General features: G+C 44.3%; 1 protein-coding gene across 1 annotated transcript; it reads right to left on the bottom strand.

The window, feature by feature from the left end:
• Window positions 1-1,612: 1,612 nt before the first annotated feature.
• Window positions 1,613-11,032, bottom strand: lrfn2b (leucine rich repeat and fibronectin type III domain containing 2b; the record flags this gene model as incomplete). Its single annotated transcript, XM_084081949.1, has 2 exons — window positions 1,613-2,669; window positions 9,636-11,032. The coding sequence occupies 2 exons, from the start codon at window positions 11,030-11,032 to the stop codon at window positions 1,613-1,615; spliced, it is 2,454 nt and encodes an 817-aa protein (XP_083938075.1).
• Between the last annotated feature and the right edge of the window lie 1,368 nt (window positions 11,033-12,400).

The raw sequence follows: 12,400 nt of genomic DNA, 5'->3' as shown, positions 1-12,400 counted from the left end.
GGAGATAATGTAAAAGGAAAGGGAGTTTTTGTTTCAAAAAATTCTATCTACACCAATTGAAAACTCTACTCTTACAAAATGATTGATATCACAAAATTGGGAACAGAGGTAAGTTGACTGACAAAATGCCAAAAATGTTTACAGGCCAAGTCAGCTATATTTTAGACATACTGAATGAACTTCATTTACCAGTACAGCGAATATGAATGAACTAAGTTACAATAATGTGTTTAAATGCTTCTTTTTTGGGGGGATATACAGTGTTCAGAGAAAGACGTCTTCAAATGATAGCCATCAACAACTTGATTATGTTGCTGCCAGTATTGAGAAAGAAATCAAATACAGAAGATAAATAATTGCCGTAGATCATTCTTCCCCCTGTTACTGTTATAACCTCAGTTATTTGGCATTTTGAAAACTTACGTTAATAGTTTACTGACTCCTCACATCATACCTACTGTACGGGAAACATCTATTTGTTTTCAGGACTGATTGATTCATCGATTTATTAATCTATATGATTGCATAAAATCTGATATGGACACCAACCATATACTGAATTATTCAACAGAACCCTCAAATATATACTCTGTATAGAAAGTAAATATATTATTCACATACATTTTTGTCAATAAATCTTTTTCTTTTCATCCATTTTTTTCTCTTTTACATCTGTAGGAATTGTAGCATCACATCTATTTATACTGCACCGTTCAGTCAGATAAGGTTTAACTGGTTTCTGTCAGTGTCAGAAATGAGAATAGACACACATTCAGGTTTCAGAACTGTAAATATTAGCCATAACCCTGCTCTTGTGCAGAGGGAGAGACTAATATTTCAGCAATGTGTGTTTGACCAGCAAAATATATTTAAAAAAAAACTTTAATTGCATTACATATTAAATTTACACAGCATAATTAATAGTAGTCCGAGGGCCTTTCACCATATCTCTGAATGTTACTTGGTAATTTCCTTGAGTATACACGGTGGTCAAATAGTCATTGTCCCTCTTAAAACAAGACCATGTTCACTTCTGTACAAATCATGAGGCAAAGTAATCCAAAGGGTCTTATTGAAATAGTTCATACTGTATTTTATTTGGCCATTTACTGTGCACCCCCTCCCCCTTCTCCAATGTCACACAGACGCCCAATCCTTCTGTAAAGTGGTGTGTTCTGTACAGTAGTTGGCTCAGATCCTCCGCAAAACCAGAGATGAAAGCAAAAGAATGGCTGTCAAGTGAAGACATCAGTTCGGGTGCTGGGCCGACGTCTCACGGAAACCTTTCATGCAGAACAGAGAGGAAGGGGAGGTTGAAGGAGGGTGCTTTTGACCAGTGGGTCTGTCTGTCTGTCTGTCTGTCTGTCTGTTCCCCAACGTATGCTCTATCGTACGGCGGCGGTGCAGACTGAAAATAGCAGCTGTATGCAAGCTCAAAATGTATCACGGATCGTGAGTGTAGATCGGTTATTTTTGGTCTGCAACACCGTCGTACAATGAAGTATGCATCGGGCTTGACTGTCAGTCTGTCAGGGGCAGGGCTGCTTGCCATCTATCCATTGGGCAGTGTTCGATAGAGTGTGTCAGATTGTCTCTCCCCCCCCCCCCCCCCCTAAACCGTGCTCTCCATCACCCAGTCGGCGCTGTCTATCGTCCCTTTGCTCCCTCCTGTGTCGGGGCCCTCCTCCTCACACTGTAGCAGCATGCCGTTCACCGACAGGCTCCGTTTAGTCCAGATGCTGCTGAACCTCCGCGGGTAGCTGCCCGTCTGGGGGGCGCCGCCGCCGCCCGGGCCACTGCCCACAGGACCGGCCACGTCCCCCATGTCGAAGGACTGGCTCCTCCTGGGCACCTTGGAGTCCAGAGGGATCATGAGGAGCCGGCTCAGACGAGAGTCCAGCGTCCGGCCCCCCAGGAGAGGCTCCCGGTCCGTGGGGGGCGTAGCCGCAGAGTCGCGCTCCGAGCCGGAGAGGCCGCCGGCCATGGAGACCGGCCTCAGGTCTCGTCCCTGCGAGCCCCGCAACTCCAGCGAGGCGAAGGCCCCGAGGAGGTTGTCCAGGTTGGCTCGCTGCGGCTTGGCGGGGGCCGATCTCCAAATGCTGGCCAGCTGGCTGTTGGGGCTGTACGAGCCCCCCGCCAGCGAGTCTGAGGACGAGGAGGAAGCGGTGAGGCTGCTCTGGAGGGAGCCACACTTGAACTCCACCACTTCATCCTGTAGGGTCACCTTGACCTTGGGTTTGAGGATAGGTTGGGACGGGGATAGGGACCCGGTTTGGGACCCGGACCGTAACTGGGGAATCAGACCTCCGTTCGGCCCCAGGCGGCCCCCGTTGGTCTGCGAGTGCGTCTCGCTGACGTTCGTCAGCTTGCCCAGGGGCGGCTCGGCGTCCCCGGCCTTGTACCGCACCATGAGGATGACGATGAAGACCAGCAGCGTGGCCACGATGACGCCCCCCGTCACCAGGATCATGGTGCCCCCCAGCAGCCGGCTCGGCAGGGACCGGCACTGGGCGTAGTCGTCCTGGGTGTAGAACTGGGTGCAGCCCACCACGTTGGTGGCGGTCAGGGTGGTGGCAGAGTCGTCCCAGGCCGCCAGCACGCACAGATCGTATCGGGTCCCCGACACCAGGTTGGTCACCAGGAAGGCTTTGCTAGACGACGGGATCATCCTGAACAAGTAAGACAAAGAGAAAGAAAGGGAATGAATTGAAACCCCACAGGTTAAGTGCAATGTAAAGATAACGAGGCACTTCTGCGTAATGGCACAGGCCACCGTTTCACTTTAACGACAGAGCGTGAGGCTGTAAAGGCCTGGAAGAGTGATCCAGCCAACGCGATGATGAGTGATAGAGCCGTCAAGATCAGAGCGCATTACACATGTAATTTCAGCAATCGGAGACTTAACTAACTGCAGCGGTTAATGTGGGAGTGATTCACAATTTTTCATTAAAGCAAGAGGGGAGGAGGGTATATATTTGCATTCCACTCTAGCTTCTCGCCAGTGAGAAGTCTCCCTGCGGTTGAGGTTCTAACGGACCGCCAGCGGTAATTGGCTTTATCTCTCTGAACCATCTGTCTTGCTGCAGTGAACAGAGGGACCGTTTGATATTGGAGACATGGAGCAGTAATAAATAAATAAATAAAACGGATAAAGCCAGGAAGGTCTGTAAGAGGAAGCAGAGCCACAGACCCCATTCTGTATTTTCTTGGGGGGTGGGTTGGTTGCGTCTACAAGCATTGGCGTCAACTGAACCTCATCTGCATTCATGACATTTTTTGCCACATTGAGCATCAAAATGTTCCCACCCAACAGAACAAAAGCTCATGTAACATTTATAGTTTATATCGCAGGGAAACGTGTTACGGCTAATATACTTTGCCGGCACAATGCTTTCGCTCGACAAAAATGCAAATATGATAGTTCATGACGTGGTTCGCAGAGCATTTTAGTTTTACGGCATTTCCGTTGTATTCCATCGTATACAGCAGTTGAGGATGGTTGTGCAGTATAGGCGAGAGAGGGAGAGAAACACACGATGATAATGAATCTAGGTCAAATTCGATCCAATAACGTCACATGGTCTGTTGAGCGATCACAATACATCAGAAAATGCTCTCTCGCAGAAAATAACGGTTCATACTTTTGAGCCACTAGTGATGCAGTCAATTACATAATTCTGACTGCCTGTCTGGGGCAGAGAAGAAAGAATGTACTGCACAGTGAAGTGATTGTTTGGATGGGCCGTATTCCCTTTCACATCTGTAATTGATTCCAGGCATAGACTCTGCATAGTCTATTTGTTTAATTTTAACCACGATAACCCAGGCATCCATATTTTGGGCATCCATAAGTTTGGAAAATAGCAAAAATAGCAGATCTACAAGCTCACTACAAGTCACAATGTGACAACTTCTGAGCTTGTAGATAGTCTATCTTCGCTATTAGTCGCACAACGACGTATATAGGTCTTAAGTCACATACGTACATAGAGATAAAGTGGCAGTTCAGAGTAATGTATACCCCTGCTTATCACAAGCAGATAAGTTTCCTCTCACACCTTCAGGCTGCACTAGGCAATTTGGAGAGTGCCCCACTTATTATTAATCAGAAGAGAGAGAGAGAGATTAGAGGGAGGGGGCATTGAAATAGTGACAGCATCAGTGAAACAGTGCTACATTGTAGTCCCAAAACGTGGAGACCTTTTGCACTTCCTCTCTCTGAAAGTCCAGTTTTTTCTTTATTTTTCCCCCTTTTTTTTGGGACAGTGCTACATTGTAGTCCCAAAACGTGGAGACTTTTTGCACTTCCTCTCTCTGAAAGTCTATTTTTTCCTTTATTTCCCCCCCTTTTTTTTGGTATTATCTCCGCCAGGCCAATGGGATGCAAAGCTTATGTTTTTCGCCACTGTCTGTCTCATCCTGTCCCATCCCGGAAATACGGATGGATTAAAGGACTGAGGTCAAAGGACTTCTTGTCCAAATACCTGATCTACTTCTGTTTAACAAGTATAATTACACAAACAACAAGCACGGAAAGAACTAACAGAAACAGACCATGTTTGTCTGTGTAAATATCAGAGTAAACGTGGAGGAGGATAAAGGAGATTAAAAAAAACAAACAAACAGCATGCAGCATCTTGTTGAGTCCACTTCTATAATGTATTGAATACATTCATAACTGGATGTCAAGGCCTATATTTTATTCAACGTTGTGAAAATATCGTTTTAGGACTTGAGTTTCCCAAAACATGATTCATTACTCTTATTGGATTACAGGATAGGTGGGCACTTGTCCAAAATGTTAAAAAATAAAATATTTGAAAGTAATGTAAAGTATACATGATGTGAACATGCACGGACCATCATTATAAGACTTAATTTTATCCTTCAACTTCTTGTCTATGTCCCAAAATGACTGGATATACAGGTTTTGTAGCAATTTGTAGCAATTGTAGAAATATTAGACCTTAATTATGAAATGTTTAAGCATCCTCTAAACATATTTTTTCCATTTTTTTTTTTTTTTTAACATTTTAGAAAAAATAGCACATTTAACACAGAGGTGCCCACCTATCCTGTTACTCTCTCATTGATTCCTTGGGGCTCTTTTCCTCTGGCCAAACACACCAAGGTCATATCAAATTGTCTCCTGGCTCATTGATTCGGCCTAAACATCAGGATGCTGCTGCTGGGAAACGTGATTATGCTTATATAAGCAAAAATCCCTAATGGCTTCTCAGTGACTGCCTCTTTCTCTCTATGGCATTCTTGGGCACAGCAGCTGTATTGTAGCTGTGGAGATTAAATGGGCCGTGACGGGTTTCTTTTCTTTCTGTCTTTATTTTTTATATTTTTTTCAGTGTCTGTCTATACCCTTGAGTCTATGCAATATAAGCATGCCCTCCCTCACACTAACTGTAATGGATGAATGCATTAAAAAGATAGTTGAAGTTGTAGTGTCTCTCTGTGCGAGGCAACCTTGCGTTGCCATGTTTGATGTTTCCGTGACACAACCTTAAATGATCGGTGGTGGACAAAGTAGGCTACTCAACTCCAGTACTTGAGTTAAAGCACAGATACTCCTGGTTAAATATTACTCAACTACTAAGTGAAAGTTGTATTGGGTTAAAGTACTGGAGTACGCTACATGCTTTACAAAAAGTACATTTTATATTTTGATTTTCCAAAAATATATTAATAGTGAAAATAGCTGATCTTCAAGCTCACAATGCGGCGCACCGCAACACATTGGAAGTTGTGCATCTGCTAGTTTCACAATATTTCAACTGGCATAAGTGGTTAATTCATAATGTACCTTTTTATCGTTTATCTTTGAAATTAGTGGAGTGAAAGTCATGAGTATTCAAAATGACAAATACTCAAGTAAAGTACAGCTACAAAAAAAAACAAAAAACGAAATACAGTACTCTAGTAAAAGTACTCTGTTATTGTCCATGATATGCCTGAAGTAGACCTCCGCCCAGAGCTAGCAGGGAGCCTTCATCTCTCTCACACTTTGCTCGGATAAGGAAATACTTGACAAGCAAAAAAAAACCTACTGTTACAACGCTTATGAAACCTCAAATCTAATTCCTTGAAGTCTAACCCACAAATTGAATGCCCTAGTTCATAGTCTTATGACACTAGGATTATAACGATACGCGGAGCGAATCACGTTCGCCGCCAGGCGCCAACTGTTTGCCGGTGGTGGGCGTGTCGCTAAAATGCTAATTGTGTTTAAAATGTTTAATCCCCCTAGAAGCACAAACAGAATATTTTTGGGTGGGTTTGAAAAAAAAAAAAGTTTGTCTTACAAAACAGAAGAACGGAACTTTATGACAAATGGGTACGGGCGGCAGCTTAAGGTAATATTAATTGTGGGTATATTTCATACCAGCATGGACAACTCCTGTACAACTAACGCTAACACAAAAATGCTTAAATGAAACAGACCCACACAATGTTATGGGCTTACAGCTGCTGTTTATCCATCTGTGAAAAATATCCATGATAAGCTTCATCTCCTGTCTGTCAATCTCAAGTGGTGTTGCGTGCCACTGATGAAACGGTTGGTACATGCGTTGCTACCTTGTCACATTCAACAATCTGACTGTCTGTTTTCGGGGGGACTCCGGTCAACAAAGTATATAGGATTTAAGTGGTTAAGAAAATTTTGATTCTGATGTTCAATGCCTCTCACTGTGTTGTTAGAGCTTGTGACTCACAGACTAACAACTATGTTGTATCCATTGGAATACAGATTCTTTTTTTACCATTTCCTGAAAAGTAACAGTTTTGGAAATACAAGGTTTCCGCTCAACAGTGATGATATGCTATCTAATGTCTATCATTGTGCAGCCAGTGTTATCCACAGAGCTGTAATCAATAGCGCACGTTTCTCAGCTAATACGCCTTGAATGTACAATACTGTAACACTCTTTTCATCTCACGGCTAACAGCCAATAATACCGTCCTCCAGGACCTCACCGCCATTGTCTGAAACTCATCCCAGCAACGCAACGGCGTGGGTGTTAAATCACGTGACTTGCGACACTTGAGCCATTATACGGTGAAGTATTACTCTGAGAGCCTTATTGCGATTCAACTGAAATATTACTGAAGATCTGGTCTGCTGTGGCTGACACATAACTTCCATTACCGAAGTGACTGTACAATCCTCTCTCTGCCCTGCTTCACAGCGGCTCACAGTTACAGCAGGACACGGATGAGGAACTTCACTTACTCCTGATCCTGATTTAACTTATATATATTTTTCCCAAAGGCTTGCCTAGCGACAAGATGAACATGATACTGTCCTTACGTTTAAATGGTTTTCAGAATTTTAGGAGATTACCATTTATATGGGTTGATGGCTGTGCAATCACATTTTGTTAGGAGTTTTGAATGGGCTTTATGTTATTCAAGGTCATATTATTCAGTCTACAAAGCATGATGTAAAATATGAAATCAGGGAACTGAGACACTAAAAATATAGCACAGTAAATAAGCATGTGCCATCTGAACAATTACACACAAAATATTCCTTTAATTTCATCTTGTCAGATGTAATTAATTGCGTTTTATGGAGCTACGTGACATTAATCATGCAGAGAAATAATAGGGGTGTCCCACTTAACAAGTCCAATAAAGGTGTGGTGTCCCTGTCAGGCTGTCAAAAGGAAGTTACTAGGTGTGCAGTTTGTCAACGAGGCCGCACACATCGCAATGCAGTGCTCAATGGTGAAGCCTAGGGATGGGCGATATGACTTCAAACTAATATCATGATTATTTAAAAAAATGTGCCTCGATGACAAAAGCTACTAGTGTGATGACGGTTTAGTCTCCTTTAGCCAAATAGAAATGTCGATCTTTATAAATACTTCACAGTACTTCACAAGTACAAAACCATTTCACAAGAACAATGTTGGTGTAATTAACAGATTTGCACAAATACAAGTTTACCACTTCACATGCTTTCTGTGACAACGAGACTGCTGTCTATTTAGTGACATCATGCACATAACGGTGTGTACAAAGTAGGTACATACATCAGAATCAGAATCAGAATCAAAATTGACAAGTCTGCATTAGCCTACCATCTGTCCGGTAAAAAGATGACAGCGAACAATCCCAAACTCCCACATAATTCGACCCGCGGGTGAGCAAAATAACGAGCTCAATAACACTCAAGACATAACAAGCGCAGTGACATGCGAGACTTTTCAGTGGTGGAGAACGCTGGATTTAAACATTTTATGTATTAAGTGTGTTGCCTGCGATGTATGTGAAATGAAGACAGGAGTTACTGAATCGCTGAGCCATGTAGAATTGATTGCCAGAGCGGCGTGCTCCTCCTCAGAGCGCAGGTCTCCGCCAGGTCGGGTTGTCTACCCAGGGCCCGCAAACTTTGGGAGGCAGTCAAAGCCAAGTCTTTTCAAAGAATAAAAAGTTAACTTATCTTCTTAAAGAATAATCTGAAAATGGCAATGAAAGTCGTTAGGGAATAAAACCCAAATTATTAATATGATAATTATTTCTTATTTCTTATTTGTTATTTATAATTGTTATTATTCAAATAAAAGTTATTTCTTGAGAAACAAGTGTTTTTCTTTACAAATCAAGAGTCAATAGCCTAATAATTCTAAAAAAAATGTAATATTGAATCGAATAGTGAAGTTAAAGTTGAATCGAATCGTGGATTAGGCATTTCGTGGCCCCCCTAATACATACATACATACAGTACAGTATACAGACATGTACAGTACAGGAAAGTCCTGTTCTAGATGGCTTGGCCTTCTGTCACACTGTAAAAATAATCTTACTGTGTCATTGGTGGAGTAATTATGAGGAAAGATACTGTATAGTCTGTAAAAACTGGGAAATACACCGTAGCAAGGACAGGGTTGCTTCCCTCAAGGCTAACGCCTGAAACTATGTCACGTTCCACAGGTTTTTAAAGGGAGTAACTGATTTAACTGGCATTAAGAAATTGGATTCCCCCCCCCCTTTCCCCTGGCTGATTTCACATCCATTTTACAAGCTGCACTGGCAGAATATGAGACTTGTAAATTACTATTTCAGCCCCGTTTAAACGCTACTGGATTGACAGAATATCTGCCCGTCAAGCTCTGAGCTTAGGAATTCCCTCACGGTTATGGGCTGCTGAGCATAATCGAGTCCAACTCAACGCAATGCTCTGCAAAGGAGATGTTGAAAAGGCATTGGAACAAAAAAGGAAGAAGAGAGTTGTTTTTTTTGTCATCTAACCACTCTGTCGTCCATCACATTGTTGGACAGGCAACAATGTAATGGAAGACAGAGTAGTTCGATGATGGATGGATTCTCAGGGTTGTTTCAACACAGCTGTATATAAGGAAAACAGTGGCTAAAAGGGAGATGTATTTCAGACAGTCCTTGTACTGTATTGTGTTGAATCCCTGCCAGAAATAGCTTTGTTGGAGGTTTTGGGGTTTATTTCGACACAACTCATCTACACACTCAGACAGGGACACACATGCACGCATGCACATACACACACTTTTAATAAATAAATGCTTAGTGGATTCATATCATAGTCGCATATCTGAATCACAATATTCAAACAAATACAGGAAAGTATAAAATCCCTTCTATACCTGTAGATGAGCACTTCGTCATCAGAGCAGTTGTACTGCAGCTGGTACATCTTCACCTTGGGTGCCGCCGTGCTGACCATCCATGTCACCAGCGCCGACACTGCTGTCACCTCCGACACAGACACAGTCTTCTCTGGCTGGCCCTTGGGGGCCCCCCCCTTGATGACCTTGGTGGTACCGGTGATGTCCGAGAGGCGGGACTTGGGCTGCGCCGGCTGGGCTCCTGTGCCGTTGCTCAGGTGAGGGAGCTGGATGATTGACACTTCCACAGAGGCAGTGGACTCCCCTGCCACGTTGGCGGCGATGCAGGTGAAGGTTCCGTAGTCCTTGGAAGTGGTGATGGTGATGCTTAGCGTTCCGTTGCTGTACACAGCGGTGCGGGAGGAGTTTCCCAGTAAACGGTCTTCTGGGGAGATCCAGTGGATGGTGGGAACTGGATCCCCGACGGCTTCGCACCTCAGGCTAGCAGTTTGCCCCTCCAGCACCAGCATCCTGTGGGTGTGCTGGGTGATCATAGGGGCCTGGCATACAAAATCCTCTTCCTTCACATACCAGAAGTAGCGGCCCTTCAGGGATGGAGGGGAGGCACATGTCTCCAGGTCGTCGTCACGCTCGAGTCTCCTGAACCAAAGCATCTCACAGTTGCAGTGCAGCGGGTTCCCGCCGAGGCTGAGCGACAGCTGGGGGGCATAGGGCGTGGTCAGGATCATCGAGTCCTGGGCACGGGCAAAAATGGGATCCGGCGGCAGCTTCTGCAGACGGTTGGAGGTGAGGTCGAGCCTCGCCAGCCTCTCCAGGTCGGTGAACGTTCCCTCGGGGATGAAATCTAACAGATTATGGTCCAAGCTCAGCTGATGAAGGTTGACCATCTGCCGGACCGAGTCCCAAGGCAGAGAGATCAGATTGTTGTAGGAGAGGTCCAGATCCTCCAAGGACGGCGCCAGGTCCTCAAGGGCCCGGACGTAGATGCGGCCCAGCTGGTTGTTGTTAAGAATAAGGTGCTGCAGGTTGATCAGGCCCCGAAGGTCATCGTTGCCCAGCTCCGTCAGTCGGTTGTTGTCCAGATGGAGCGAGCGCAGGGTCTCCAGGTCACCGAAAGAGAAGGGCTGTATGTAGCTGATCGTGTTCCGTGACAGCGTCAGGTCAACGAGGTCGGTCATGTTGGCGAAGTCCTGTTGGGTGATGCGGAGGATGTAGTTGCCACCCAGGCGGAGCTCCACAGTGGTCCGGTCGATGTCCGGCGGCACGAAGAGGAGGCCCTTGGCGGGACACAGGGTCCCCAGGGACTCGGACAGGTTCTGGCACACGCAGTACTTGGGGCAGGCATCGGCAAACATCACCGTGGTTCCCAGGACCAGCAGCCAGCCAAGTATGTGGTCCATGGTAGAGTCATACATATGAACCTAAGAATGACAAAAAAGCAAGGGAGGGAGACAAAACAAAAACAAACATTAGTGGAAGACTACACTGTAAAATCCTGTGTGTTAATAAGTGTGTTAATTAATACATAATACTTTGTCTGCTGCAACAACGCACCAACTTTGGAGAGTTTGAGAATGGATGGTGTTATCGGTTTTAACTTGAAACATCCTGTGTCAGACAACAAGAGATCAAGCCCACACTGTTTCTCCAGCAACAGTTCACGGGTCCATTTGGTAACATTTTTTCAAATTATTTTACTGATTTTATTTTTGTCTTTGTCAAAATTATAGGGACTAGACCATACCCGGTCGACGCATCCGTGGGGGGATATGCGCACATGATCTGGCAACCCGGAAGGCGACATTGTTTGACACATAAACGCTAATAAGAAGCTGAGATTTGATGAAATTGAAAAACGGGCTTCACAGTTAAGTTCAGATGGTAATGGTCAATGGCTGTGTGCAAAATCAGAGCAATTGGTCCAGCCAGTGAGGAGAACCGGGTAGCTTCACCTACCACTACAGAGGTTACTAGAATTATAGTAGGATAGTAGGATATACTCCTTTTAGTTTTCTTGAAAGGCTGCTGCTTTTTGAAATAGCGGCAGATGTGAGAGGAATTTCCACAACAATACCCTTTTGAAAATGTTACTCTTGAACCCATTATTTCATGCAATATTTCAATAGGGGTGTGGCATATACTGGGTAGAAATACATGTTTTAAGTAATCCTTGTTGGCTCAGAGGAATGAATGTTGGAGGATTGTCGACAATTCCCAGTAGGTCTATGGTGATGCGTATTGATCTGATTATAGACTTCTCCCAGTACAGTAGAGCTCAAGTAGTGCCCTCACATCCTTAGGCATTACAATGAGGTCTGATCCCCTGGCTTTTACAGTTTACATAAGGGAAGGCGTGCACGAGAGAGAGAGAGAGAGAGAGAGAGAGAGAGAGAGAGAGAGAGAGAGAGAGAGAGAGAGAGAGAGAGAGAGAGAGAGAGAGAGAGAGAGAGAGAGAGACAGAGAGACAGAGAGACACAGAGAGAGAGAGAGAGAGAGAGAGAGAGAGAGAGAGAGAGAGAGAGAGAGAGAGAGAGACGAAGATAGTAGCAACTCCACAAGCTCAAGATCATCTGGTCATTCATGATTCCCTCATACATTCATTTTAAAGCCTCCTTCAATTCATATTATGCAATATAGCTTGTTCTTTTTTTCTGTAGCTTGAAGTTCCCCATGGGCCTTGACAGGAAAATGTTTGAGAACCACTAATTTATATGGTCATAAATTAACCTACTTCAACGGTCAGATAAAATGGTACCTCAACTATGATTGATCATTCCAGAGAA

Source organism: Gymnoscopelus microlampas (assembly GCF_963454915.1).
Source record: "Gymnoscopelus microlampas genome assembly, chromosome: 16".
Lineage (NCBI taxonomy): Eukaryota > Metazoa > Chordata > Actinopteri > Myctophiformes > Myctophidae > Gymnoscopelus > Gymnoscopelus microlampas.
This window is presented reverse-complemented; position numbering and strand designations above follow the sequence as displayed.